This window comes from Oncorhynchus nerka, linkage group LG8 (genome assembly GCF_034236695.1).
Source record: "Oncorhynchus nerka isolate Pitt River linkage group LG8, Oner_Uvic_2.0, whole genome shotgun sequence".
NCBI classification, from domain to species: domain Eukaryota; kingdom Metazoa; phylum Chordata; class Actinopteri; order Salmoniformes; family Salmonidae; genus Oncorhynchus; species Oncorhynchus nerka.
Genome location: NC_088403.1, coordinates 39935908 through 39948305, shown reverse-complemented (window position 1 = coordinate 39948305; position 12398 = coordinate 39935908). Strand labels below are relative to the sequence as shown.

Below are 12398 nucleotides of genomic sequence, written 5' to 3'. Positions count from 1 at the left end.
TAGTAGCTGCACTGATTGGGCTATATTTGTCTTAGACAGAGAGACCTCAAATCCCAAGACACACACACACACAGTGGTGTGAGAGGAAAGGTGCGGTCCCTCCATCATTGTTTTATTAGAAGGAGAAAGAACAAGGGAGGTATGGTTGGAGGAGAAAGAGATCAAGGGAGGAGGAAGAAGGAGAGGGCTGAACTTTCTGGACTTTTCTGTTTCCAATCTGTGCTTGGGATGTCCTCGAGACATTAAAAAAAGTTTCCATACATGTCCCACATTTTGGCCACTCTGATTCTTCTTTCAGATATAAGGATATATGAATATCCCAGAAAATTAGACAGACACATGAGAGCAGGTCCTGTTTCAATGGTTCCACAGGAACCTCACAAATAGCAGACCTAAACACATGGAACTCCCACATGAGAAGCCACATTATAAAATTGATGGTTCGAACCCTGAATGCTGATTGGCTGATATTAAACCGTATACCACGGGTATGACAAAATATGTATTTTTACTGCTCTAATTACGTTGGTAACCAGTTTATAATAGTAATAAGGCACCTCAGGAGTTTGTGGTATATAGCCAATATACCATGGCTACGGGCTGTATTCAGAGACTCCGCATTGCGTCGTGCATAAGAACAGCCCTTAGTCATGGTATATTGGCCATATACCACACCCCCTCGTGCCTTATTGCTTAATTAGAATACATCGATAACAATCCATTCAATTTGGAAAAGTAAAAAAATTCAACTTATCTTTCTACCATCTGAAATATGTCTGTATCTTACAGGCCTACACATAGGCCTATTGTTCCAGTGTGTGAACTGTAGTAGAATGCTGTCACAAGGTAAAAATGCATTGAATAATACAGTCTAGCTGCAATGACTTTCTCTCTGTCCCCCTCTCTATCTTGTTTTCTCCTTCTCTTTCCCTAAAATATAGTAGTAGTAATGATGGAAAGGCTTACTATTACACACTGAGCCAACAACATGTACAGGCCAATATATACCTGGAATGTGTGCCTGGAACAAACAAACAGAGAGAGAGAGACCCTCTGTTACACAACAAGTCAGGACATTTGGAGGATATGTCAGCTTGCTGCATCACCGTGGAGTGTTTGTGGGCGGGTGTGTGTGTGTGTGTGTGTGTGTGTGTGTGTGTGACCCAAGGGCCCTGGTATTTACATGGCCATTTAGATCTGTGATTAGTGGTCTCTCTAACACACATACTCCACATGTGGGATGGACTCTTGGCGGTTGGTTAGCTAGCGAGTCAGTTTCCGTGGTCTCCAGGGAGTCGTCATGCCGATGTTGTAATGAAACCAAGGCCTCTGGGAGAGGTGTGTGTGTGTGTTTGCCTCAGGGAGAGAATATAAATGTCCTAACGACCCAGAAGCAGTGTCCCCAGGAAGTAAATTTACGCACAGGCCAATCAGGAACAACCGGCTGCACCAGAAACAAATCCCATTGGTCTGCTGGTCCTGACCTCCAACCTTTCATGACTGCTTTCCATCCAGAAAGATGTCTGGATGGAAAGAGAGAGGGGGGAAGAGAGGGAGAGTGAGGGAGTCAGAGAAATACAGTCAGGACGACCTTCAGCTTAACAGCACAAATATTTAGTGTGGCCTCGACTCTGTTTATGGTGCCCTTTACGAGGATGTTGCCCCCCCCTCTCTTTCTCTCCCTCCTTCCTCCTCTCCCTCCCCTTTTCTTCTTTCTTTCTCTCCTTTCTTCCATCCATCCTTCTCTCCTTCTCCTTTCTCTCTCCCTCACTTTCACTTCTTCCTTCCCTATTTCCTTCTCTGTCTCCTTCTATCCCTCTTTCCGCCTGGTGTCCAGTCTTTCTCAGACTTACAACCTAGCCCCCAGTCTTGTACACTGTTATGTTCAGTGTCTGTCAGTGTGACTTTGAACAGCCATAGAAGGTGCCCGGAAACCTCAATGCTTATAGCTGCTCCACTTCACATACTGTTTATGTCTGAGAGAGGGATGAAAGAAAGATGAGAGGTGGGAGGTCGATGAGAGGATAGAAAGAAAGGATCTGGGGTTGGAAGAAAGGGGAGGGGGAGAGAGGGTATACAAAAAGGTTGAGGGGATAGAGGAGGGATTGCATGAGGGACAGGAGGAGAGGCGTTAGAAATAATGGATGAAGGGTCGGAGGAGTGATTGAGAAGTAATGGGGTGAAAAATAAGGCTTTTAAGTTCTGTAGTAAAAAGTATTAAAAGCTTAATTTCTATTTCACTCCTTCCTTTTCTTGTTCTATTGCTCTATTATTCTCTGTCCTGCTTCTTCTTACTTGTCTCACTGTCTGTCTCTCTCACTATCTCTCTCTGTATCTGTCTCTGTCTTGTCTGAAAAACTTTTTTCAAGCAATATATGTGGGACTGACCACAATGACAAGTATTAACATGCTTTATCTGTATCCCTTTCTGTCTTTATTTCTCTCTCTCTCTCTCTCTCATTCTATAACTCCATATATCTCTCTTTTTCAGGAAGTGGAAATTCTTGACATTAGCCAGATAAGAGACACCAGAACGGGGAAGTTAGCCAAACTACCAAAGGTGGGTAATGTGTATGTGTGTTTTCATTTTCCGTTGCAAAATGTTTTGCTACATTTTGATATGGTTCTACGATGTGCACTTTATGAATACGGCCACAACGATGATCCTATCACAGCTGTGGATAGAGAATGCATCATGGGATACATTTGATTTAAATTACATTTGACATTTTGGAGAGTTCGATGTGACCAATGATTATACATACACTCTATGACTGATAGGTGGCGCTGTGTTGAAACCACCGTTTCTTGGCACTCTCCCACCACTGTAAACTATATTTTGGAAGCTATAGAAATGCATTTATTAATGTCTGCATATATTTTTGCCACATTTATTCTATTACAGACACCTTAATATATAGTACCAGTCAAAACTTTGGACACACCTACTCATTCCAGGGTTTTTCTTTATTTTTTACTATTTCCTAAATTGTAGAATAATAGTGAAGACATTAAAACTATGAAATAACACATAGGAAATCATGTTGCAACCAAAAAAGTGTTAAACAGAAAATATATTTGATATTCTTCAAAGTAGCCACCCTTTGCCTTGATGACAGCTTTACACACTCTTGGCATTCTCTCAACCAGCTTCATGACGTAGTCACCTGAAATGAATTTCAATTAACAGGTGTGCCTAGTTAAAAGTGAATTTATGGAATTTCTTTCCTTCTAAATGTGTTTGAGCCAATCAGTTCTGTTGTCACAAGGTAGGGATGATAAACAAAGATGGTCTTTTATCAAATAGACCTAAGTCCATATTATGTCAAGAACAGCTCAAACAAGCAAAGAGAAACGACAGTCCATCATTAATTTAATACATGAAGGTCAGTCAATACTGAAAATGTCAAGAACTTTGAAAGTTTCTTCAAGTGCAGTCGCAAAAAACATCAAGCACTATGATGAAACTGGCTCTCATGAGGGCCGCCACAGCAAAGGAAGACCCAGAGTTACCTCTGCTACAGAGGATAAGTTCATTAGAGTTACTAGCCTCAGAAAGTGCAGCCCAAATAAATGCTTCAGTGTTCAAGTAACAGATACATCTCAACATCAACTGTTCAGATGGGACTGCGTGAATCAGGCCTTCATGGTAAACTTGCTGACAAAAACCCACTACTAAAGGACAGCAATAACAAGATACTTGCTTGGGCCAAGAAATACGAGCATTGGACATTAGACCGGTTGAAATCTGCCGTTTGGTCTGATGAGTCAAAATTTGAGATTTTTGGTTCCAACCGCCGTGTCTCTGTGAGACGCAGAGTAGGTGAATGGATGATCTCCGCATGTGTGGTTCGCACCGTGAAGCATGGAGGAGGAGGTGTGATGGTGCTTTGCTGGTGACACTGTCAGTTATTTATTTAGAATTCAAGGCCCTCTTAACCCACATGGCTACCACAGCATTCTGCAGTGATACACCATCCAATCTGGTTTGCGCTTAGTGGGACAATATTTTTTTTTACAAACAGGACAATGACCCAAAACACACCTCCAGTATGTGTAAGGGCTATTTGACCAAGCAGGAGATTGATGGAGTGCTGCATCAGATGACCTGGCCTCCACAATCACCCGAATTCAACCAAATTGAGATGGTTTGGGATGAGTTGGACCGCAGAGTGAAGGAAAAGCAGCCAACAAGTGCTCAGCATATGTGGGAACTCCTTCAAGACTGTTGGAAAGGCATACCCCATGAAGCTGGTTGAGAGAATGTCAAGAGTTTGCAAAGCTGTCATCAAGGCAAAGCTTAGCTACTTTGAATAATCTAAAATCTAAAATATATTTTAATTTGTTTAGCATCTTTGGTTACATATGATTCCATATGTGTTATTTCATAGTTTTGCTGTCTTCACTATTATTCTACAATGTAGAAAATATTCAAAAGAAAGAAAAACCCTTGAATGAGTACTGTATACTTAGAAATTATATTATGTGAGCTAAAAAATATATGAAAACATTTCCTTAAAGTATACTTTTTTGAGATTACTAATGTTACTTTCTCCACTGCAACAAAAAAATACTTAAATAAGAAAATAAATGTCCTCACTGTCAATTGCGTTTATTTTCAAACTTAACATGTGTAAATGTTTGTATGAACATAACAAGATTCAACAACTAAGACATAAACTGAACAAGTTCCACAGACATGTGACTAACAGAAATGGAATAATGTGTCCCCGAACAAAGGGGAGGTCAAAAGTAACAGTCAGTTTCTGGTGTGGCCACCAGCTGCATTGAGTACTGCAGTGCATCTCCTCCTCATGGACTGCACCAGATTTGCCAGTTCTTGCTGTGAGATGTTATCCCACTCTTCCACCAAGGCACCTGCAAGTTCCCGGACATTTCTGGGGGGAATGGCCCTAGCCACCCTCCGATCCAACAGGTCCCAGACGTGCTCAATGGGATTGAGATCCAGGCTCTTCGCTTGCCATGGCAGAACAATGACATTCCTGAAATCACGCACAGAACGAGCAGCATGGCTGGTGGCATTGTCATGCTGGAGGGTCATGTCAGGATGAGCCTGCAGGAAGGGTACCTCATGAGGGATGAGGATGTCTTCCCTGTAACTCACAGCGTTGAGATTGCCTGCAATGACAATAAGCTCAGTCCGATGATGCTGTGACACACCGTCCCAGACCATGACGGACCCTCCACCTCCAAATCGATCCCGCTCCAGAGTACATGCCTTCATGTAACGCTCATTCCTTCGATGATAAACGTGAATCCGACCATCACCCCTGGTGAGACAAAACTGCGACTCGTCAGTGAAGAGCACTTTTTGCCTGTCCTGTCTGGTCCAGCGATGGTGGGTTTATGCCCATAGGCGACGTTGTTGCCGGTGATGTCTGGTGAGGACCTGCCTTTCAACAAGCCTACAATCCCTCAGTCCAGCCTCTCTCAGCCTATTGCGGACAATCTGAGCACTGATGGAGGGATTGTGTGTTCCTGTTGTAACTCGGGCAGTTGTTGTTGCCATCCTGTACCTTTTTCGCAGGTGTGACGTTCGGATATACCGATTCTGTGCAGGTGTTGTTATACGTGGTCTGCCACTGCGAGTACGATCAGCTGTCAGCGCTGTCTTTAGGTGTCTCACAGTACGGACATTGCAATTTACTGCCCTGGTCACATCTGCAGTCCTCAAGGCACGGTCACGCAGATGAGCAGGGACCCTGGACATCTATATTTTGGTGTTTTTCAGAGTCTGTAGAAATGCCTCTTTAGTGTCCTAAGTTTTCATAAGTGTGACCTTAATTGCCTACCGAGTAAAGTTTCTATTAAACCTGGCGGTCAGACAGGGAAATGGTTTTACCATTCATGATGGCATGATGTTTTGATAACCGTGTAAATCTCTCAAGGACAAGGTGACTTTAATCAATATATTTGGCTGTATTTACCCTCCAAAAATTAAGCACTACTTAGCTGCTAATTTGGCAATCATAAAGATCTACAAATGCCATGATGATCTGAACTAGACTGCTGAATCGAGGCAATGGTAAGAATATCTGGATTAACTATCTAATGTCAGCTAAGAAATAAAAATAAATAAAAAATACAATTGTAGTAATGTATAAAATGGCTACATTGTGCAAGTTTTTATTTGACACAATACCTATTAGCAAAGGTGTCAGCTAAAGATGATGTGCAGGAGCTTGCAGGGATTTGTAGTTTTGTATTTCTTCTTTTGATGATAATTAGCATTTTCTAATCTGAGTGTAATTAGAGCCAAATTTATTGATAAAAGTCACCAGTCTGATAGGGATTTACATTGTTATCAAAACGTCATGCCAGGGTAAGCCTACACAAAACACAGCCATTAAGTGTTTCTAAAATCCCCAACGAGGAAAATGAATGGTGGAAAAACGTTTGGAACCATTTCCCTGTTTGACTGCTAGGTTTTATGGGTATTATGACACCTCCACTGTGGGGCTCTATGGAGGAGTGCCAATATGGCCGACCGGTGGCTTAAAAGCCTCTCAATGGCCAATACATAGCATCAGTAATCCAGGGTTTATATACATCATTGGATATGAAACATCCTTGCTTCATACTGGTCCTCAGTGCAAGGTGTTGTGTAGAAAAGTGTTCCTTGTTTCCAGTTGCCACTCTCTGCTTGTCTGGTTACGCACGCACACACACCCACAGACACACACACACACACACACACACAGGAAATTATGTAAGCAGAGACAGTGGAACAGGAAGTAGTTGATTAAGCTGTGGGCATAGGTCGCACTCAACATTGCCCTTAACCACAGATCTAGGATCAGCTTCTCCTACGCCCAAGCCTAATCTTAATCACTACACGCTAGAATAGAAAACTGACCTGAGATGCTGTTTGCTTTGTTCTAAATACATACAGTATATATACACAGTGGTGCAACTTTCACTGGGGACAGAGCCACATTCTGAAATTGAATTGTTGTCCCACCCAGTTTTATCATTGGAATGTGGTACAAAATGAGGCAACGATGTGCTTTAGGACCATGAGGACGCCTCCGAGCGGTCGAGTAGGCTGTTTACATAATGTTGCTGCTACCGTCTCTTATGAACGAAAAGAGCTTCTGGACATCAGAACTGGGATTATTCACCTCAAATTGGATGAGGAGTTCTTCTTCATTGAGTCGGACGCAAGAGATATACTGCAGGCACCCGACCAGGCCCCGATCCCCGTAATTCGCTGGAGAAGGAAACTGAGATTTCGGGGCAAAAGATCAGCGTGACGTGCGAGGATCAGGCGAAGAGTAGCTAATCTGCCCTTGCCCTCTGTTCTGCTAGCTAATGTTCAATCGCTGGAAAATAAATGGGACGAACTGTAAGCACATATATCCTACCAACGGGACATTAATAACTGTAATATCTTATGTTTCACCGAATCGTGGCTGAACGACGACATTAAGAACATACAGCTGGCGGGTTATACACTCTATCAGCAAGACAGAACAGCAGCCTCTGGTAAACACATGGGGCAGGGGGCCTATGCATAAGCTGGTGAACGATATCTAAGGAAGTCTCAAAGTTTTGCTCTCCTGAGGTAGAGTATCTCATGATAAGCTGTAGACCACACTATCTACCTAGAGAGTTTTCATCTGCATTTTTCGTAGCTGTCTACATCCACCACAGAGCGAGGTTGGCACTAAAACCGCACTCAATGAGCTGTATTCCGCCACAAGCAAACAGGAAAACGCTCATCCAGAGGTGGCGCTCCTAGTGGCCGGTGACTTTAATGCAGGGAAACTTAAAGCAGTTTTATCTAATTTCTATCAGTATGTTAAATGTGCAACCAGAGGGAACATTTCTAGACCACCTTTACTCCACACACAGAGACGTGTACAAAGCTCTCCCTCGTCCTCCATTTTGCAAATCTGACCATAACTCTATACTTCTGATTCCTGCTTTACAAGCAACAATTTAAGCAGGAAGCACCAGTTACTCGGTCTATAAAAAAGTGGTCAGATGAACAGATGCTAAACTACTGGACTATTTTGCTAGCACAGACTGGAATATGTTCCGGAATTCTTCCGATGGCATTGAGGTGTACACCACATCGGTCACTGGCTTTATCAATGACTGTACGTACAGTAACCCTGAAACAAGCATGAGAGCATCAGCTGTTCCGGATGACTGTGTGATCACACTCTCCGCAGCCGATGTGAGTAAGAACTTTAAACAGGTCAACATTCAGATGGCCGCTGGGCTAGATGGATTCCCAGGACGTGTACTCCGGGCATGAGCTTACCAACTGGCATGAGCTTACCAACTGGCAAGTGTCTTCACTGACATTTTCAACCTCTCCCTGTCTGAGTCTGTAATACCAACATGTTTCAAGCAGACCACCATATTCCATGTGCCAAAGAACGCCGTGGTAACCTGCCTGAATGACTACCGACCCGTAGCACTCACGTCTGTAGCCATGAAATGCTTTGAAAGACTGGTCATGGCTCACAGCAACACCATTATCCCAGAAACCCTAGACCCACTCCAATTTGCATACAGCACCAACAGATCCACAGATGATACCATCTCTATTGCACTCCACACTGCCCTTTCCCACCTGGACAAATGGAACACCTACAGTTGAAGTTGGAAGTTTACATACACTTATGTTGGAGTCATTAAACTCATTTTTCAACCACTCCACAAATTTCTTGTTAACAAACTATAGTTTTGGGAAGTCGCTTAGGACATCTACTTTTTCCAGCAATTGTTTACAGACAGATTATTTCACTTATAATTCACTGTATCACAATTCCAGTGGGTCAGACTGGAATTGTGCCTTTAAACAGCTTGGAAAAATCCAGAAAATTCCAGAAAATTATGTCATGGCTTTAGAAACTTATGATAGTCTGATTGTACCTGTGGATGTATTTCAAGGCCTACCTTCAAACTCAGTGCCTCTTTGCTTGACATAATGGGAAAATAAAAAGAAATCAGCCAAGACCTCAGAAAAAAATGTAGACCTCCACAAGTCTGGTTCATCCTTGGGAGCAATTTCCAAACGCCTGTAGGTGCCACGTTCATCTGTACAAACAATTGTACGCAAGTATAAACACCATGGGAACATGCAGCCGTCATACCGCTCAGGAAGGAGACGCATTCTGTCTCCTAGAGATGAACGTACTTTGGTGCGAAAAGGGCAAATCAATCCCAGAACAACAGCAAAGGACCTTGTGAAGATGGTGGAGGATACAGGTACAAAAGTATCTATATCCACAGTTAAACAAGTCCTATATTGACATCCTGAACGGCCGCTCAGCAAGGAAGAAGCCACTGCTCCAAAACTGCCATAAAAAAGACAGACTACGGTTTGCAACTGCACATGGGGACAAAGATCGTACCTTTTTGGAGAAATGTCCTCTGGTCTGATGAAACAGAAATAGAACTGTTTGGCTATAATGACCATCGTTGTGTTTGGAGGAAAAAGGGGGATGCTTGCAAGCTGAGGAACACCATCCCAACCGTGTGGCACATGGGTGGCAACATCATCTTGTGGGGGTGCTTTGCTGCAGGAGGGACTGGTGAAATGGATGGCATCAAGAGGAGGAAAATTATGTGGATATATTGAAGCAACATCTCAAGACATCAGTCAGGAAGTTAAAGCTTGGTCGCAAATGGGTCTTCCAAATGGACAATGACCCCAAGCATACTTCCAAAGTTGTGGCAAAATGGCTTATGGACAACAAGTCAAGGTATTGGAGTGGCTATCACAAAGCCCTGACCTCAATCCCATAGAGAATCTATGGGCAGAACTGAAAAGGTGTGTGCTAGCAGGGAGGCCTACAATCCTGAGTCAGTTACACCAGCTCTGTCAGGAGGGATGGGCCAAAATTCACCCAACTTATTGTGGGAAGCTTTTGGAAGGCTACCTGAAATGTTTGACCCAAGTTAAACAATTTAGAGTCAATGCTACCAAATACGAATTGAGTTTATGTAAACTTCTGACCCACTGGGAATGTGATGAAAGAAATAAAAGCTATATTAAATAATTCTCTGTACTATTATTCTGACATTGCACATTCTTAAAATAAAGTGGTGATCCTAACTGACCTGAGACAGGGAATTTTTACTAGGATTATCTTTCATTAATTGTGAAAAACTGAGTTTAAATATATTTGGCTAAGGTGTGTGTAAACTTCTGACTTCGATTGTATATTATCTCCCCCCCACTTCTATAACCAAAGTTGCATCCCTGCATATGCATACAGTATAATGTTTATATTATAAACAGAAGTACAGAATGACAATATCTTATAGAGCAGGACTACCCAACTGGTGGGTAGTCAAAAAAATAAAGGGAACACTAAAATAACACATCCTAGATCTGAATGAATGAATTATTCTTATTAAATACTTTTTTCTTTACATAGTTGAATGTGCTGATGACAAAATCACACAAAAATTATCAATGGAAATCAAATTTATCAACCCATGGAGGTCTGGATTTGGAGTCACACTCAAAATTAAAGTGGAAAACCACACTACAGGCTGATCCAACTTTGATGTAATGTCCTTAAAACAAGTCAAAATGAGGCTCAGTAGTGTGTGTGGCCTTCAAGTGCCTGTATGACCTCCCTACAACGCCTGGGCATGCTCCTGATGAGGTGGCGGATGGTGTCCTGAGGGATCTCCTCCCAGACCTGGACTAAAGCATCCGCCAACTCCTGGACAGTCTGTGGTGCAACGTGGCGTTGGTGGATGGAGCGAGACATGATGTCCCAGATGTACTCAATTGGATTCAGGTCTGGGGAACGGGCGGGCCAGTCCATAGCATCAATGCCTTCCTCTTGGAGGAACTGCTGCCACACTCCAGCCACATGAGGTCTAGCATTGTCTTGCATTAGGAGGAACCCAGGGCCAACCGCACCAGCATATGGTCTCACAAGGGGTCTGAGGATCTCATCTCGGTACCTAATGGCAGTCAGGCTACCTCTGGTGAGCACATGAAGGGCTGTGCGGCCCCCCAAAGAAATGCCACCCCACACTATGACTGACCCATCGCCAAACCGGTCATGCTGGAGGATGTTGCAGGCAGCAGAACGTTCTCCATGGCGTCTCCAGACTCTGTCACGTCTGTCACATGTGCTCAGTGTGAACCTGCTTTCATCTGTGAAGAGCACAGGGCGCCAGTGGCGAATTTGCCAATCTTGGTGTTCTCTGGCAAATGCCAAACATCCTGCACAGTGTTGGGCTGTAAGCACAACCCCCACCTGTGGACGTTGGGCCCTCATACCACCCTCATGGAGTCTGTTTCTGACCATTTGAGCAGACACTTGCATATTTGTGGCCTGCTGGAGGTCATTTTGCAGGGCTCTGGCAGTGCTCCTCCTGCTCCTCCTTGCACAAATGCAGAGGTAGCGGTCCTGCTGCTGGGTTTGTCGCTGACAGACACAGCAAACCTTCTTGCCACAGCTCCCATTGATGTGCCATCCTGGATGAGCTGCACTACCTGAGCCACTTGTGTGGGTTGTAGACTCCGTCTCATGCTACCACTAGAGTGAAAGCACCACCAGCATTCAAAAGTGACCAAAACATCAGCCAGGAAGCATAGGAACTGAGAAGTGGTCTGTAGTCACCACCTGCAGAACCACTCCTTTATTGGGGGTGTCTTGCTAATTGCCTATAATTTCCACCTGTTTGTCTATTCCATTTGCACAACAGCATGTGACATTTACTGTCAATCAGTGTTGCTTCCTAAGTGGACAGTTTGATTTCACAGAAGTGTGATTGACTTGGAGTTACATTGTGTTGTTTAAGTGTTCCCTTTATTTTTTTGAGCAGTGTACATGTTTGGGCTTCTTGCTGTCAGTTTGCAATCTACAAATGATTTGTTATTATGTTCCGCCCCCCTGACCATCCGCTCAATAAAGACTTTACTGAGTTAGAGTTCATCTCAGGAAATCAGTCAATTGAAATACATTCATTAGACCATAATCTATGGATTTCACATGACTAGGCAGGGGTGCCTCCATGGGTGGGCCTTGGAGGGCATAGGCTCACCAACTTGGCATTCAGGCCCAGCCAATCAGAATGTGTTTTTCCTGACTAAAGGGCTTTATTACAGTCAGAAATACTCCTCAGCACATCCCCCCACCCCCCAGACGATCCCACAGTTGAAGAAGCCAGATGTGGAGGTCCTGGGCTGGCGTGGTTACTGTCAAATTCTCTATAATTTAAGTTGGAGGCAGCTTATGGTAGAGAAATGAACATGCAATTCTCTGGCAGCAGCTCTGGTGGACATTCCTTCAGTCAGCATGCGATTGCACGCTCCCTCAAAACATGAGACATCTCTGGCATTGTGTTGTGTGACAAAACTGCACATTTGGTTATTCTTTAAAAGTGCCTTCCTC

The 12398-nt window shown here is 43.6% G+C and overlaps 1 protein-coding gene across 1 annotated transcript in view; it reads left to right on the top strand.

Moving 5' to 3' along the window:
* The window catches only part of LOC115133302 (1-phosphatidylinositol 4,5-bisphosphate phosphodiesterase beta-3-like), a 115632-nt gene that overhangs the window by 57219 nt on the left and 46015 nt on the right, over positions 1–12398 (top strand). Inside the window, 1 exon segment of the mRNA XM_029666395.2 lies at positions 2492–2560. Coding sequence (XP_029522255.2) covers positions 2492–2560 — 69 coding nt within the window.